Consider the following 18,180-nt stretch of genomic DNA (forward strand, 5'->3'; position numbering starts at 1 on the left):
ATTTGAATTGGGAAGTCTCTTGGTAGCAACTACCCTCAAATCCATGCTATCTACAATACTTTATAGTTGCAGTTTAAACTACTATCAAACAGGAAGAACATGAGTTCACTGATCTCCTCTAGCTTCATTAATAATCTCTAATGACTACTGAGTTCAGTCCTCACACTTTTCTCACAGGACCCCTTCTCTCAATCCTCTCTAAAGAGACATGAAGCTGAGGAAGACTTATTTTATTCCAACCAGGCACACCTTCAAATTCCTTTTCACAGCCCTGTTTTGTTTTGTTTTTGTTTTTTTGCAAATTATATAAAGGCAAAACCAAAGAGAATAACATTTAAATAATAGGGACAAATGAGACCTTACAGCAAATTATGTTTGTGATTCCTAATAATGCCAGATTTGATCATAATATTACAAATAATATCTTAGATCTCTTGTCCCTCTGCTGAGCAGCAGTGGATGTTTGGACCTTGGGGGTCGGCTTTGTCTTGGAAGAGAAATCAATGATGTGGAGTCAGGGTATTTTCTCTGTGTAACTTGTTTATTTACACTATATACACCAGTCATTGAACAAAGGTCACTAACCACATGCAGGCAATCCCAATCCCTCTTTAAGAAATCTCAGGCCAAACACCAATGCCCATTCCCAGGAAGCCACTCTTCAGCAGTAAGAATTAATTCTAGTTAGAGAGAATGATTAAAGCAGAAAAACTGATTGTTTACCACAGCTCCCCCAAAAGAACTGTGGTAAACAGCCAGTCACAAAACTAACATTAATACAGTTTCTTCAGACTGTATACTGCTCACATGCTAAGAAAAGGCCCTTGCAAACCCAGGTGTAACAGTAGCAACTGGTGATTCATGCCATAACAGATCCCAAACTTTACAAACTATACGTAAATATATTTGAGTAGGAAAAAACAGTGTATTACTATAGAGCTATAGTTGCTAAAATCCATTCAGAGAAAACACAAACACTTAACATACAGGAAATCCTGAATTAAGGTCCTAAAACTTTACAAATCTTTATTACCGGTGAGGGTGCACAAGCCGGAGGCTTCAGTTCACAGGTTTAGTTTGCAGTACAGACAAATTAGAAAAGACGTTTTTGACTTGTGAACTGAAAATAGAACATGAGCTCGAAGTCACTGAAAGCTCACAATGCCATTTTGAGAGTAATTTTTCAGTGTATAGTGCTGCTTTAAGAAAGATACCAGGAGATCTGTAAAGACAAGGGGTTAGATCTCACGTGAAAAGTATTATCTTCATCATAGCTATGACTAAGTAAGAGATAATTAGTCTCTGTCACACCACATTTTTCACTTTTATGATCTCATTTTTTTTCAAGTGAGTTTGAAGGTTTTTCTTTTTTGCTTCTTTACAATAAAAAACCTCCCTAGTCCTCAAATCCCATTATCCCTGTCAATTACTCAGATCCAAAAAGATCTAACATAAGGAAAATAATAGCCCAACACTCCCAAACTGGCAAGCTTTTAATTTATTTAGCATGGGCAATGTTGTCTATAGCCTCTGAGTTATTTGATTTTGCATTTCTGCAGCATATGATTTACAACAATAAAAGGGAGATAAACTCTAGTTTTATGTGGGTCAAATGAAAGGTATGAAGAAAGGCAATTATATCAGTAGAAAACCAGAGTTAAATAATTGTTGTAATAAATGCATTTAGAGGACAGACAAGAATGGACATCAGGTGTATAATTATGGAAATTAATTATTCGGAAGTGCCTTTTTCTCTTTTAACCTTCCTGTGGGAAAGTTACCTCTTTTTAACCTGCTCACATTTGCCCTTTATCTATCCTGTATTGTACTAATCACTCTGTTGGGATTATTATTTAAAAAGTAGAAGTAAAAAAGTAAGAAGCAGAACTATTTTTCCTAAACACACAAAGATGAAAAATATAAACGGCTTAAAGAAAAACATCTGAAAGATATTAAATGTATTTTCTCTTATTGAACCTAATGATGATAAAGAGGAATATATTAGTTTGTTTTTTCCTGCCCCCTCTTTATTTTGCTTTGTCTATAGCTTTTCCTCTCACATCTTGAAGATATTAAAAAGATAACATGGGAGGTCAGACTTATTTCTGTAAATCAGACGAGGTAATTTTATTCTACCTATATAAAATTCCTCAGCGGTTTCAATTGAAATACACTGGCTTTCTTCCCTTCCTGTCCCAAATTTTACATTCCACCTCAGTGATGGCTGAATTTCATTGGTGAAGGAAGTAAGCTCGTAAATCATTTTACTCACACAGGTCGTCCCTGTGATTTTAATGGGGCCGAGGCACAAAACAAGATTAAATGGGCTAGAGACACAAAGAGTAACAAGAAAACATTCTACAAATACATCAGAAGCAAGAGGAAGACCAAGGACAGGGTAGGCCCATTACTCAATGAGAGGGGGCCAACAAGAACAGAAAATGTGGAAATGGCAGAAGTGCTAAATGACATTTTTTGTTTCAATTTTCACCAACAAATTTAGTAGCAATTGAACATCTAGCTTAATGAATGCCAGTGAAAATAAGATAGGATCAGAGGCTAAAATATGGAAAGAACAAGTTCAAAATTACTTAGACAAGTTAGATGTTTTCAAATCACCAGGGCCTGATGAAATACATCCTAAAATACTCAAGGAGCTGACTGAGGAGATGTCTGAGCCATTAGCGATTATCTCTGAAAAGTCATGGAAGATGGGTGAGATTGGAAAAGGGCAAATATAGTGACAATCTATAAAATGGGGAATAAAGGCAACCTGGGGAATTACAGACCAGTCAGCTTAACTTCAGTACCTGGAAAGATAATGGAGCAAATAATTAAGCTATCGATTTGAAGAAACCTAGAAGATAATAATGTGATAAGTAACAGTCAGCATGGATTTCTCAAGAGCAAATCATGTCAAACCAACCTAATAGCTTTCTTTGACAGAGTAACAAGGCTTGTGGATGGGGGGAACTGGTAGATGTGGTATATCTTGAGTTTAATAAGGCTTTTGATACTGTCTCACATGACTTTCTCATAAACAAACTAGGGAAATACAGCCTATATGGAGCTACTATAAGATGGGTGCATAACTGGTTGGAAAACCGTTCCCAGAGAATAGTTATCAGTGGTTCACAGTCAAGCTGGAAGGGCATATCGAGTGGAGTCCTGCAGGGATCGGTTCTGGGTCCAGTTCTGTTCAATATCTTCATCAATGATTTAGATAATGGCATAGAAAGTACAGTTATAAAGTTTGCAAATTATACCATGCTGGGAGAAGTTGCAAGTACTTTGAAGGATAGAATTAAAATTCAAAATAATCTGGACAAACTAAAGAAATGGTCTGAAGTAAATAGGATGAAATTCAATAAGGACAAATGCAAATAACTCCACTTAGGAAGGAACAATCAGTTACACGCATACAAAAGGGAAATGACTGCCTAGGAAGGAATACTGAGGAAAGGGATCTGGGGGTCATAGTGGATCACAAGCTAGATATGAGTCAACAGTGTAACACTGTTGCAAAAAAAGCAAACATCATTCTGGGATGTATTAGCAGGAGTGTTGTAAGCAAGACATGAGAAGTAATTCTTCTGCTCTACTCCGAGCTGATTAAGCCTCAACTGAGAATTGTGTCCAGTTCTGGGCACCGCAGTTGAGGAAAGTTGTGGACAAATTGGAGAAAGTCCAGAGGAGAGCAACAAAAATGATTCAAGGTCTAGAGAACATGACCTATGAGGGAAGATTGAAAAAATTGGGGTTTTAGTCTGGAGAAGAGAAGACTGAGGGGGGACATGATAACAGTTTTCAAGTCCATAAAAAGTTGTTACAAGGAGGAAGGAGACAGATTGTTCCCCTTAACTTCTGAGGATAGGACAAGAAGCAATGGGCTTAAATTGCAGCAAGGGCAGTTTAGGTTGAACATTAGGGAAAGCTTCCTAACTGTCAGGGTGATTAAGCACTGGAATAAATTGCCTAGGAAGGTGGTGGAATCTCCATCATTGGAGATTTTTAAGAGCAGGTTAGATAAACACCTGTCAGGGATAGTCCAGTTAATACTTAGTCCAGCCATGAGTGCAGGGGACTGGACTAGATGACCTCTCGAGGTCCCTTCCAGTCCTATGATTCTACTCACAAGAGTCACTCACCTATGCGTTTGTAAGATTGGCTTGTTGGGGCTTCAGTGAGACTCCACACGGATCTTAGGGTACATCTACACTACAGGGGGGAGTCGATTTAAGATACGCAAATTCAGCTACGTGAATAGCGTAGCTGAATTCGACGTATCACAGCCGACTTACCCCGTTGTGAGGACGGCGGCAAAATCGACTTCTGCGGCTTTTTGTCGGCGGCGCTTACTACCACCTCCCCTGGTGGAGTTAGAGCGCCGATTCGGGGATCGATTGTCGCGTCCCAACGGGACGCGATAAATCGATCCCCGAGAGGTCGATTTCTACCCGCCGATTCAGGCGGGTAGTATAGACCAGACCTAAGAGTTTGCTTGCATAGATCCAGTTACAGTATTGGGACCTGTGTTTGTCCAATGCCTTGGGATCCTTTGGAATAGAAAGCACTATTAAAGTGCCAGATACTCATGTATTACTGGCTGAGGGAAACTAGAACTTACACTCAACTCGATGGCATTTCTCTGTCTGCCTGTAAAACAATCTCTTTTGAATGCCACATTTTGTAATGATATTTCTCGCTTTTTCTCTAATTCTCATTTAAACACTTTTGATTTACACCTGGTTTCAGGACCAGCGGTAGCCACTTGCAGGAAGCTCCTATAATTCTCAGAACCTAATCAACCGAGGTGGTGGGCATTAAAGGGGGGGTCGTTGGCATAAGCCTACGGGACTCAATAGTGAAATTCACAGGGGGAAATGCAGCCATTTGTATTTCACCACAAATCTAGTGAAAATAAGCCCATTAGGGGTGAGAAGCCTTGTACAGTGCTTTGCAAGAGATGGGGGCTCAACTGGGCCCAGAGACCCCATAAAGAGGTTGGGGGGCAGTGGAAGAGAATTTGAGGGGCAACAGTCAACTGAGGGGTTAATCTTCAGGAATGTGGCTTTCTAAATCATAGAATAGAATAACAAGGTTGGAAGGGACCTCAGGAGGTCATCTAGTTCCACCCCTTGCTCAAAGAAGGACCAATCCCCAACTAAATCCCCAAATCACCCCCTCAAGGATTGAACTCACAACCCTGGGTTTAGCAGGCCAATGCTCAAACCACTGAGCTATCCCTCCCCCCAATGCTCACCCCCAACCTCCCATGGGACTCTGTGCTTTCCCATGTTGGATCCGTGGGGTAGGAGTGTGTGTGCACTCTACCAGGGCCACCCAGAGGGGGGGCAAGTGGGGCAATTTGCCCCAGGCCCCGCAAGGGCCCCCACGAGAGTTTTTCGGGGCCCCTGGAGCGGGGGTCCTTCACTCGCTCCAGGGCCCCCGGAAACTCTCGTGGGGCCCGGCCCCCCTGGTGCTCCTTCCGCTCCGGGTCTTCGGCGGAAATTTGGCAGCGGGGGGTCCTTCCGCTCCAGGACCCGCCGCCAAAGTGCCCTGAAGACCCGCGGCAGGGGGTTCTTCCGCCCCGGGACCCGCGGCTGAAGCGCCGAAGACCCCAGGTCCCCTGAATCCTCTGGGCGGCCCTGCACTCTACTCCCTACTGGACTTTCTCTCTGGTGTGTCTGTGGAAAACTAAACAAAGCACAGAAATGCCACAAAGCCATAAAAGTTCTAGCCGCAGAGCATATCCGTGCCCTCCTCCCCCTTCCTTCTGATAGGGTGGTCCCCAACTCTGCTACAACCTTCCGGAGTGACATAGGCCAAGCAAAAGTCAACCCGGGCCTCAGTTTCCCATCTGTAAAACAGGGCAGAGGCGGGGTTGGGACTGTGTGTGAAAGAAGACTGGGAAGATGGCTTCCAATGCCAATGAATTGGGAAGATGTCTGTTTAGGGCTGGGGACTGGACGTAGGGGTTCATCAGACAAGGTGGGGGCGGGGGAAATAAATTGAGGGAACGAGGTCTGAAAGGGGGGTTGGGAAGATAGGTATGTGGGGCTGGGTGGGCAAAAGAAGAAGGGTGTGGGAGGTAGTTGGGGTGGGAGGGGGAGATGGAGTCCTAGGGTGGGGGAGGCTGGGGACAGAGTGTGGAGGGGAGATGGAGAGCTATGGTTGTGGGTGGGGGAGGCTGGGACTGGGAGCAGGGCACATGGGGTGCTAAATGATTTGGGTGTGGAGGCATGGGGACTAGGGGGTTTGGGGTAGGGTTGAAAGGTGGGGTGAGGGAAGATAGGATGGATGAGGTAGGGTTGGGGGCACGAGGGGGCTGAGTTTGGGGAAGATGGGGGCTAGGAGGGTTGGGAGTAGGGTCAAGGGGCTCAGGACTGAGTGTATGGGTGGAGCCTGGGATTTGGGGGTAGGGCTGAGGGGGCAGAGGGTGTTGAGGGAGGCTGGTTGTGAGGGCACTGAAGGAAGGAGAAGGGTGAGACTGGAGGCGATGAGGCAGTGGGGCGGGGGGTTTCCCCTTCCCCTCAACTGCAGGCCTGGCTGACTCCCCGGAGGCTGGTTCCTCTCCCACTCAGGCCCAGCCGAGGGTGCTTACCTCTCTCCGAGTAGCCTGGCCTGTCTGTGGGCAGCAATCCCGAGTGAGCAGGTGACACCGGCGACGCTAAGTGCTGGGAGAGGGGCCAGCGGTGCATGCCCCTAGCGACCGAGACTGGCTGGAGTGGGGCCACTTGTGGGGGGAGGGTGATCTGGGGGGCAGTTTTGGGAGAAAGGGGGCAATTTTTACAGGGGGTGGGATTTGGGGGTAGTGGGGCAGTTGTCAGGAGGTGGAGGCAGTTTTCACAGGGAAGGGATTGGGGGCCATGCCAGCATCACCCCATGGTGTAGGCGCAGCCTACACCATTGGAACAGGTTTTCCGTTGCTATAGGAACACCTTCTCCCCCAGTGACGGTAGCATTCTTTTGTTGCCCTACCTGCATCTACTGGGAGGTGGGACTTAGGTCGGCACCGTTACAGCCCTCAGAAGTGGGAACTTTTCACACTCCTGACCACATATCTATGTCGACCTAAATATTAAGCATAGACCAGAGCTAACAGTGTAAGACACACTTATATATAACTGCAGCCACCCTGGGCGATTGAATTGCTTCAACTGTACCAGCCAAAAAGATTCACCCCCCTAACTGACAGTTCTACTCATACAAAAGCAGTGTGTGGACCAGGCCTCAGACTTCGAGCAATGACATCAGGAGACTATTGGGTGTGTCCAACAAGTCCCTCTGCGCCAACTCCCACTGAAGTCAGTGCCCGTCTTTCTACTTACTTCAAAGGGGGCTGGATTGGGCCCTGCAAGTGGCTACAGCCTGGCGTTTGGCTTTTCTCTGAGAAACAGATCTTCTCCTAAGGTTCACCAGAGAGCAATTGGGCCTCGTGTACTGTTGTGTCTTCGGTCGGAAAAGGGGCTGATGGTAAGAGGATGAACTGCAGGCTTCACCCAGGTCTGGCCTCACCTCATTCCACGACTGATAACAGCATCTGCCATGAATGACTTTTCCTGGCTAACTTCAGAAACATAATTGGGTTAATCTGCTAAAAAACATCATGGGCCCCTTTCTGGCTTGAAGATTCAATCCCCTCTTTCTTGCCGTACTTCCAAATAAAACCCCGCACATTTATTGGGAGCCTCCCACCATTCCTCTGCAACACGACCTGTCTTTTAAGTAAAAAAAAAACCAGAGGAATGGTGAATTGACACCTCAGCCTGTCTCTCTCATCACCCAGGTTTGCAGAATTATTAACATATTCCTTCAGTAGTAAGTTTTCCCTGGTGTCCACAACTAGCTCCACAGTCTGCCTGGAGGAAAGGCAGCAGCATGCAGCTAATTCAAGCCTTTTAGTTTTTGTGGCCAAATGCTAATGTGGGCTATTTGTGGCTTGGAAGACACAATTTGGCAGACAGCAGAACTCAAGTGAACAGTGAAGACACTGAGTTCAGACTCCACTGGCTTGTTTTAGCTGCAGAATTAGCTCAGGTGATCAGCACCCAGGTTAGCTTAGCCCTGGTGCGAGCAGCCGCCCTGCAACGCCCTACCAGAGTGACTGCGTCCGTACTGGTGCTGCGCTCTCCCAGACTTCTGGGGGCACATCCCACGGTTCTTTGTGCAGCAGTAAGCTGAGCTCCCAGTGAATTGTGGGAGAACGTGTCTGTCCTTCTGGGTACACGGGGGGAATTATGGGATGGCACTGGAGGACTGAGAACTCAAGTGGTTTAGCTTGTGTCTATACTGCAAAGTGGGCAGGTTACCTGCCTAAGTAAAAGCAGAATTCAGGCTCTAACCCACCCCCTGGCTGGGCCAGCTAGCCCTGGCTGAAAGCACCACTAAACTCAGGTGAGAGGCTTTTATGTGTTGAGGGGGAGGTGGCAACGCCCAGGTAAATGCCTCATGTGGCCTAATGAACCACAAAAACCAGAGTGAAACTGATGGCAGACCTTGTCCTTAAACACATGAATGTTTAAATGATATGCTGCAATCACTACTAGCCTGTTGGTGGATTTATTCTTGAATCACTATTGCTTTAATAATCGTTTAAGGAATTTTGAGTGATATTTTTCATTATTAAAAACCCTAAGCTACAAGTTTGCCACTGGGCCTTGCGTGTCCTTCTCATAAGTCTCAATCCTGCAAATATTACCAGGCACGGTGCTTACTACTGAGTGTAGCATCAGAGTTTGACCAGACTGGCTGCATTAGTAAAGTTACTTACTTATATGTGTCAGTACTTGCAGCATTGAGAACCTTAGACCATACCTAGCTGGTGGTCCTTATATATAAACTAAGCAGCAGGTGAACGACACACTGAGCCTAAAGAGAGATAATATAGGGTCATAAACCTGTACGAGCAGGCGAATGCATTTTAAGGGCCTGATGGACTGAAATCAATGAGAATTTTAAGTGGTTGGCATCTTTCAGGATCAGGTTCAACAAGGCAACCTCACAAGAGCCTGGGAAGCTTTCTGAAATGTGACAGAAACAGAACATTTATAGTTGACTAGAAACAAGGAGGTATGTTACCTAAAGCATAAGCTATTCAGTAAAAACTGGAGAAAATTTAAAAAGTTAGTATATAGATATGTATCAGGGGAAACAATTACAGAAAATGCAACAAATCTGGAAATTCAGTAAAATTCTCAGGTTCTCTTGAAGGCTAAAGGGGCACTTTCAACCATATTTAGGCCCGAATTTAGACTCTGCGATGAAAAAAAGTTGCAAAACTTAAAAAAAATTGAAAGCTTTTTTCATGTTAATGTAAACAGCCGTTTCAGCTTTAAGCATTCTCCTGTAGTGTCTGCACTGTACTGAGAAGCTGAAAGTGAAACAGAGAAGAATAGAAACAAAAGTGAAACTGTCTATTTTCCACGATCTTAGCTGAGTATAAGAGAAAGAAAAGTAACCGCATAAATGGTGAAAAGGAAATTAGATTTGTAACACTAATTGTTTTAGTAATCCCAGGCATGCAGTTATTATACAAGTTGTACTGAGAGTCCCTTGAATTCTGCAGCATAAAATGAGTAAGTAGTCTTACATACTTGATTAAATCTTTTTAACTTTGAGTCTCTAGCTATATTCTGTATGGTACACATTCTGTAATCATACTTTGCTATTTAAGGGCCAATCCTGGAAACACCTATGCAGGTGAGTAACTTTACTCACCCACCTACTCCTATGGGTATCTGTGGGGTTATTCACATGTGTAAAGTTACTCTTAGGCATCAAAGTTTGCAGGGCTGGCGCTTCCATTTATAAATATATTAAGTCTGTAAGGAATTGAGATATGTTAATATGAAAGATGCTACTTTTTATCATCTGACTACGACAAAGTATTCCTAATTAGTAAGATAATGTAAAATTCATTTAGGTCATTGCTCCAAGAGTAGTAATACACGTAGAATTAACAGACTGTTACATGGTTAATTGTTATTATGGGTAATTGGAAATTGGCCACTAGAGGCTAACCCAGGACGTAGTCTACCAATCATTTCATGGATCAGGTGACATGTTATTACTTTTATAAAGCATATAGTGCAGTGTTTTGGAACAAACACTTACTGCACTGCAAAGAACAGATGCTTAGAAATTAATTCCTTTGCTGTATGTCAGAATCTCTACCTGTAGAACAAAACACTATAATTACAGGGAAGGCAAATGATTTCAGCCTAGATTCATATCGATATTGACTGTCTACCACTTCTAAGTACAGTTCTCACGGTTAGATTCTTGCCAGGGAATCAGCAAATCACAGTATAGGGGGAAGAAATAGAATTTTCTTTGACGAGTCTGTATATGCAGCTCAGTGGCACCAGAATGTTTCAGAAAGCAAGCTGGATAAAGCTCCAAGCATCTCCGATAGTTGGGGCACTTGCCTTGTCATACTCAGGCCCTCTTTTCCAAGGCAGGCAGGATTCATTTCAAGAAATTTGCTTGAGTGGTACAGAGTCCCACCCTTACAAGAGTGAGACAGATTTTTGAGAGCAAAGTTCCTATTCCAACGTTGTTCCTTCCTACAAATTGGACAATACCACTGTCTCTTCTTTTCTCTACAGCTCCCCTTTGTCATCTCCTCCCTTGTTACCTGACCTATTCTCTCTCCCTTGGCCATTACCCCTCCCCCACTTCTCTCCCTGAGCTCTCCACTGTGAGACACTGGCAACAGTTCTAGTATTGTATTTCAGACACAGGTAGCACTGAGTAGGGTTTAAAGTGCCTAGTGCTTCTAGTGATCACAGCGGTAGGGCCAGGGGGATAAACATGACATAAGAGATGGAGGGTATGCCTAGGAGACAGTCATGTAGCTTGAGGTGAACCCTGGGGATGGGAGTACTTGCAAGGCTGTATGTTCCGATCCCGGAGCAAGGGCGTGCCTGAGTAATGAGAGATCAGCGTTTATAATTTCTGGAAAAAGCCAGGCTAGTTGCAGCCACCTGGATGTTCTGAAGGAAAGGAAGAGGATTCCAACAGTTTTTTTATATTTCACATTTTCCTAGGCCTATTCCAACCTCCATTAAAGAATCATAGAATATCAGGGTGGGAAGGGAACTCAGGAGGTCATCTAGTCCAACCCCCTGCTCAAAGCAGGACCAATCCCCAGACAGATTTTTGCCCCAGATCCCTAAATGGCCCCCTTAAGGATTGAACTCACAACCCTGGGTTTAGCAGGCTAATGCGCAAAGCACTGAGCAACAAGAGTCTTTCCATTTACCTCACTGTGCCCTGAGTCAGGCCCATGGTGAAGCGCATTTTAAAAGAATATGTAATTATCACATTGGCGTGATTGTGGCATGAAGGTATCTCCTATTCTAAGATGGAAAAAAGCCTTACCGAGTCAGACCAGTAGTCCAGTATCCCATCTGACAACAACCGATAGCACTAGCAAATTCCTGTAACAGACAATTACAGACTAACCTGTCCATAGGGGAAGTTTCTTTATAACCCTAGGAAGCTAGTGGATGGCTTCTGTCTAGATTGCCAAGCTTTGATATTCCTTGGGCTATTTTTACCCAGATGTATGAGCACTCATACTACCCAAATCGAGGGGAGCTGCAGGTCTTTACCACTTGGGAAGCTCAGGCAGAAAGGTGTCTCAAGTCAGGCACCCAAAATCAGTAAACACTCCTGGAAAATTTTAGTTTCTTATTCTCAAATACCTCCCTGGGTGGCTTCACTTATTCTTTTGTAGTTGGAAAAGGGAGATAATCTCCTTTGATGGTCCAGTAATTGGGTGCCATCCTGTTGTGGATTCACTTAACTGCAAATACTTATCCGATTGAGTATTCCCAAATCTACCACACTTTCACCAGGACTTAAAGACCTTTTAGCACTTAGGAAATTAGTGATACTTTTCCTTGCAGCCTACACATCTAGAAGAGTATGCTCACAATCTTCTGATCCTCAAATAACATGCCACATTTCTTATTTCTAACTCTTTTTCAGGTCTCAGGTTTCTCTTTTGCTCTGGTTCACCTGCTTCACTTTAAATGTTTCCCTGTTCCTTGCTCTCTGTATTGGATGTCTTAGGGCATGATTTAGCTTTCTCCCTTCTGGTTCTTCTATGACATGGGTCGGCAACCTTTCAGAAATGGTGTGCCGAGTCTTCATTTATTCACTCTAATTTAAGGTTTCGCTTGCCAGTAATACATTTTAATGTTTATAGAAGGTCTCTTTCTATAAGTCTATAATATCTAACTAAACTGTTGTTGTATGTAAAGTAAATAAGGTTTTTAAAATGTTTAAGAAGCTTCATTTAAAATTAAATTAAAATGAAAAGCCCCCCCGGACTGGCAGCCAGGACCCGGGCAGTGTGAGTGCCACTGAAAATCAGCTTGCATGCCGCCTTTGGCACGCATGCCATAGGTTGCCTACCCCTCCTCTATGATCTTCCTCCAACAAAACAAAACTGTTTCATATAGCTCTCCTGATTTTTCTGAATCACACCAATGTAGATTTAAGTTAGATATTAGGAAAAACTTTCTAAATATAAGAATAGTTAAGCACTGGAACAAGTTACCTGATATTGGAGGTTTTTAAGAAGAGGTTAGATAAACATCTGTCAGGGATGGTCTAGGTATACTTGGTCCTGTCTCAGTGCGGTCGGGTGGACTAGCCCTACATTTCTAAGATTATGGCTCACCAAAATCCAGTCACCACTTTTAGCAGCCTCCAGTTTTCTGTCCTCCAAATCATGTGGGTACAGTGTTAAACAAGTTAGAGTACAGTAGAACCTCAGAGTTACGAACTCCTAGGGAATGGAGGTTGTTCATAACTCTGAAATGTTCGTAACACTGAACAAAACATGATGGTTGTTCTTTCAAAAGTTTACAACTGAACATTGACTTAATACAGCTCTGAAACTTTATTAAGCAGAAGAAAAATACTGCTTTTAACCATCTTAATTTAAATGAAATAAGCACAGAAACAGGTTCCTTACCTTGTCAAATATTTTTTTTAACTTTCCCTTTTTTTTTAGTCATTTTATACTTAAGAGTATTTGCTTTTTTTTTTTTTTTTTGGTCTGTGCTGCGGCCTGATTGCATACTTCTGGTTCCAAATGAGATGTGTGGTTAACCAGCCAGTTCATAACTCCGGTTTTCATAAATCTGAGGTTCTATTGTATTCCCTTTCATTTTTGAGTCTAATCAGTTTCACTTTCTGATTCACCTGCAGAAGCACAATGATGAAGAATCTGGGTATCCAGGGAAGCCAGGGGAAGGTTAAGCCCAATAGAAGGATATTTTAAAGAAATATTTTGGATAAATTTTGCATTAAAAAAAACCACAACAAAACCCAAACTTGGATTTTGGGCCTATACTTCCTATTAATGTAAGAGGGGAATTGATACTAGGGGGAAAATGCAATATTTATACCTGAATTAAACATGAAACAGCATTTTCTTGTGGTAAGAGCAGAGGATAGGGAATCTAAAGTCCTGGATTCTAGTCCTGGCTCAGAAACTGACATCCTTTGTGACGTTAGGCAAGTCTTTACACCAGATTTTTCAAACTTGGGGGCCTAAAGTTAGGCATTGACATACGGGCTGATATTCAGGCGTGCCAAGTACCCATGTTGCCCTGTCAATTTAAATAGGAGCTAGTGTGCTTAGCACCCCTAAAAATCAGTCCTTTGATTTAGCCACCCACATCTGAACATGTTGGGTGAGGCTCACAAAGGTCCTTAGGTGTCTCAGTCTGGGGTTTAAGCACCTAAGTCCCAGTTTTAGGCCTCACTGCAACGCACAAAATTCCTGGTGAACCCTGTAGGCGCCTAAACACACTCGGACCCTACATTTTCAGGATAGCAGTTGCCTCAGTGTCTAAGTTTCTGCTTCTGGGCATGTGCACTCCTGCCTCCTTCTAGGCATCGGGACACCTATCTCCCTCCTAAGCCCTAGTGATTCACGAACCAGGAGGTGAGAGGGGCCCAATCCAGCAGGCGTGCTTAAGGGCCTCCTACTAGAACGGGTCCCATTTACAATCTGGCAGAGGGAGTTTGTAGTGGAGGTGGCCACCTTATAGCTTTTACCTCAGTGGTTAGAGCACTCCCCGGGGATGTGAGAGACATAGGGTACGTCTTCACTACCTGCCGGATCGGCGGGTAGTAATCGATCTATCGGGGATCGATTTATCGCGTCTCGCCTAGACGTGATAAATCGATCCCCGAACACGCTCCCCGTCGACTCCGGAACTCCACCAGGGCGAGAGGCGGAAGTGGAGTTGATGGGGGAGCCGTGGCCATCGATCCCGCGCCGTGAGGACGCGAGGTAAGTCGATCTAAGATACGTCGACTTCAGCTATGCTATTGTCGTAGCTGAAGTTGCGTATCTTAGATCGATCCCCTCCCCTCAGTGTAGACCAGCCCCTAGTTTCAATTCCCCTGAAGGGCGGACGGAGGAAAGGATTTGCACTGAAATCTCCCACTTCTCAGGCTACTGCCTCTAATCACCGAGCTGTGGGATATTCTGATGTGGGGCCTCCCCCACTCTCTCCTCTTGAAGCTGTTCCACTGTGGGCACCATGGATCAGGCTGACCTAACTATGGAGCTCAGGGTGTGAAATTTTTCACAAGGCTGAGCGACGACGCAGCTGGCTGGATCTAATTTTTAAGCATAGACCAGGCCCAAGTGTTTCTCCTCCTGCTTGACTCAACAGTGAAGATATAATCATGTGCTTAAAAGTCCTCAGAGGAAATTACTTTGCTATCATTGAGTCATACTTACAGCTTCAAGTAGGCAGAAAAGCAAAGCTGTGAAGTAGCAGAAAACCCTTCCTAACGGCAGCGTCCAGTTGCAGTGCAGGTAATTTATTCCACCTATCACATACAGTGTATATTTGATAAAATATTCTTCACCTTCCCTCCAAACCTGCTGTTAGCTGACCAAACAGCTGTTGTGTTTCAACCCAGATGTGGTATTCCGGTGGTAGCTGAAGTAATCCATCTCTGTTGTGCCTACCTGCAGAAAACCATGCCATTTGGATGTGTGAGGAACTCGGTTTCCTCTTTAATTTTTTTTCAATTGAATATATTAGATGTGCCTGAGTATTGAGAGAAGTCCTAAGGGTAATGGGAATCTCATGCCTAACTGAAGAGGAAAACAGACCAAACATTATATAACATTGCAGGATCAGGTTCAGAGAATATGGACACTAAAAGGTACGTCTACCCAGGAGCTGGGCGGTGCATTTCCCTAATTGGGTAGGTGCTTTAGCTAGCACACTAAAATAGGCAGTGTGGCCACGGTGGCAAGGACTAGCCACCCGAGTACAAACTCACTTGACCCCTGTATAACAAATTACACACTCTTTAGGGCCGCAACACTCTCCTTTGGCTGTCCCGTACCTTCATAGCACTGAACAAATAATCCATCCCTAAGCAGAACACTGAAGCGACAAATGATAAACAAAGAATGGATTTTTCAGACTTGAGTTGTGTGTAAATTGGACCCTTTACCATTTTTTTCTGGTTTAATGTCAATTTATAAGCACCTCTTATGAAATGCTGGCTGAGTCTTACTGCCTCGGAAGTGGCACTGGCAATAATAAAAGAATCTGAAGCCATTGTGCAAAATTAATAAATAACTCAGGCCTTCATCCTGCAACATGATCCACACAAACAGGCCTCTCCAGAGGCAGAGAATCAGCGCAGGAGCAGGGGGGTCAGGCAATGCACATTGCAGACTCGGGACCTAAATAATAAGTGTCCAATACATAAATAAGCTGACCTCCGAGCTCGCTCCCCAAAACCCACTCACTTATCACAACCAGGTAACTTTCTTCACACAAAAAACCTTCCTGAGACAGCAGGGCGGTACGAAGATTTTGCTGTTCGTCTCCAGATGAGAAATGTCTGTTTGGAAATGCTATACATTATAATAATTCAAGTAAAGGAGCAATTCATCCATGGAAAAAGTGAAGCTACACAATTTCTTTTTCACGTGTGTATTTTTCAAGAGGTCACACGGACATGCAGGGTTTGCACAGATCTTTTTGTTTGTTTATATTTGCCCTTTTCTTGCATTGCATTATCAACAGGTAGCTCAGTGCCATTCTCTTTCTTTAGTCAATGACCACGTTGTTTGCCTGTTGAAAGGATAACCTCTTGGGGACAGGCTCCATGTCTCCCTTGGCGTGGTGAATCCAGCATCGAGCCCCCAGCCCTTGCTTTACTTAAAAAACAAATAAAAATCTCTTCCCTCTTCCATCACTTTACAATAGTTCTGAGTTAGGCATCACTTGGTACCGGCGCCTTAATACACCAATGCAGATTTAAGGAGAAAACCCACCCCTGCACGGAGACAGGACTGTGGCGATGGCTAAGGCTGCCTGCCATCTGCAAAAAAACCCCAAAAAACTCCCCCAAACCAGGATAATGATCTCTGAAGGGAACAAATCCACATGCCCAGGTGACTGCCTCCCCTGGGCACTCCAGAGGGTTAAACATTCAAGCCAAGCTTGGGTGGATGGTTTGATATTTAAAAAAAACCAAAAGACCCCCCCCACACACACACACTTTGACCCCCCCCACCCAAATGACCCCCCACGCTGACCCCCTTGTTGCCTGCCCCTGTTGCCTAGCTCGGCCTCAAGGGAAGACAAAACCCTGCCCAGAACCCCCTCACCTGTGCCAGCCGGTGCGGTGCCACGGTCCTGCGGCTCGCCCATGGCAGGGGGCGTCTTCTCGCTGCCACCCGCCCGCTCCCCTCACTGGGGCAGCCCTTCCCCGCCGCTCCGCATCGCCGCAGCGCAGTGCCCGGCCGCAGCTGCCTGGGGGCGGGGGGGCTTTTCCCTGCGCCCCCCCCGGGCAGAGGGGTCTTTTCCCACCGGGGCTCAGATCCAGGGATGCTGGGGGGGGGGACCACTCATTCAATGGCGGGGCAAAGGGGGTGGCTGGGGTTCCCCCTTGCTTTCAGGCTTGCCACACGCAAGGGCCAGGGAGGACTGGGAGGTGGTTGGGTGTTTCCCCCCCCTCTCTGATCCAGATGCCCCCGGTCTCCTCTTCCATCCCCTCCCCTGGGCCGGCGACGCTACATGGCTAAGCAAAGGGAAACATGTCCGACGCGGGGAGGTTGCCCGCACCCTCCGCCAGCCCCAGGAAGTAAAACGGAGCTGGGGAGGGGAAAGGAGGCAGGAGGAGGAAGGGAGGGAGAAAAAGGAGAGAGAGAGAAAGTGAAAACTGAACCGGAAAGCTAACGCGTTATACTTCCCGCAAGGTCACCGCGCAATCCGCCCTGGCAAACCAGCCGGGGGGGAGTGGATTCTCCTTAGTGCCACGAAGCCTTTAGTTTATCCCTGTGGCCATCCTCTATAATGAGGAGTGGAGGGATTGGGGTTCCCCCCCCCACGCAGGAGCAGGGAGCCAACCCCTTGGCTGAGCTTAAAAAACACGCGCCACAAAAAGTGGATCCTCAGAAAGAGGTGTTACCGTGTGAACGGGGTTGTCGTTGTCGCAGGCTTTGAATACACACGCGAATCCGCACTTCCCAGCAAGGCCAGGCAGCCTGGAGGGGCTTGGGACGGAAGAGCGAGATCTGGCACGTTTCAGTAAAAGCCTGCCTCCTTAGAAGGAATGGTGCATCCAGCTCTGTAAACCCAGCCAGCCCCTGGCGTGGGTGAGCACAGTAAATGAATAACATTAATCCGAAATCTAGGAGTCTCCATATAAATGAAAGTCTTCCGGCTGCGCGTCAGGATTAACATTTAAAGAGAATAGGCGAGTTTAAAGGGGAAAGGCAGGAAACGACTATTAAAAAGGTGTATTTTGAAAATCAATGCCGTACATTTGGTCAAGGTATAATAGGGAATCACTTAACTTCTATGATTCTATGAACTTGACATGTCCCTGTTGAAAACCTGCATATATTTAGGCTTGGAAAGATTAGATTTTTATAAATGTCAGTAAACATGGATTTCAGTGCACATCCACAAACCAAACAAAATATATTTCCACTGATAATCATTGAAATTACAAATTGGCAAAGTAAGAAAACGGCTGTTTGAGAATTTACTAGACTTTTGAATTAGGCTTGTTACAAATGGTCTAGTGAATGAGTACCAAAACCAGGTGCGATTTATTGATTTAAGCATATTTACTGTGTATATTTTGCCATGTGATGTTGACACCTTG

General features: G+C 45.0%; 1 protein-coding gene across 1 annotated transcript in view; it reads right to left on the bottom strand.

The window, feature by feature from the left end:
* The window catches only part of TASOR2 (transcription activation suppressor family member 2), a 67,283-nt gene extending 50,549 nt beyond the window's left edge, over nt 1–16,734 (bottom strand). The window contains exon 1 of the mRNA XM_026648587.2: nt 16,676–16,734. Within this exon, the coding sequence (XP_026504372.1) occupies nt 16,676–16,718 (43 nt within the window). The 5' untranslated portion in view covers nt 16,719–16,734. The remainder of the gene's footprint in view (nt 1–16,675) is intronic.
* Nucleotides 16,735–18,180: the final 1,446 nt, after the last annotated feature.

This window comes from Terrapene carolina, unplaced genomic scaffold (assembly GCF_002925995.2).
Source record: "Terrapene carolina triunguis isolate 2854851 unplaced genomic scaffold, T_m_triunguis-2.0 Scaffold68, whole genome shotgun sequence".
Taxonomy (NCBI): Eukaryota; Metazoa; Chordata; order Testudines; family Emydidae; genus Terrapene; species Terrapene triunguis.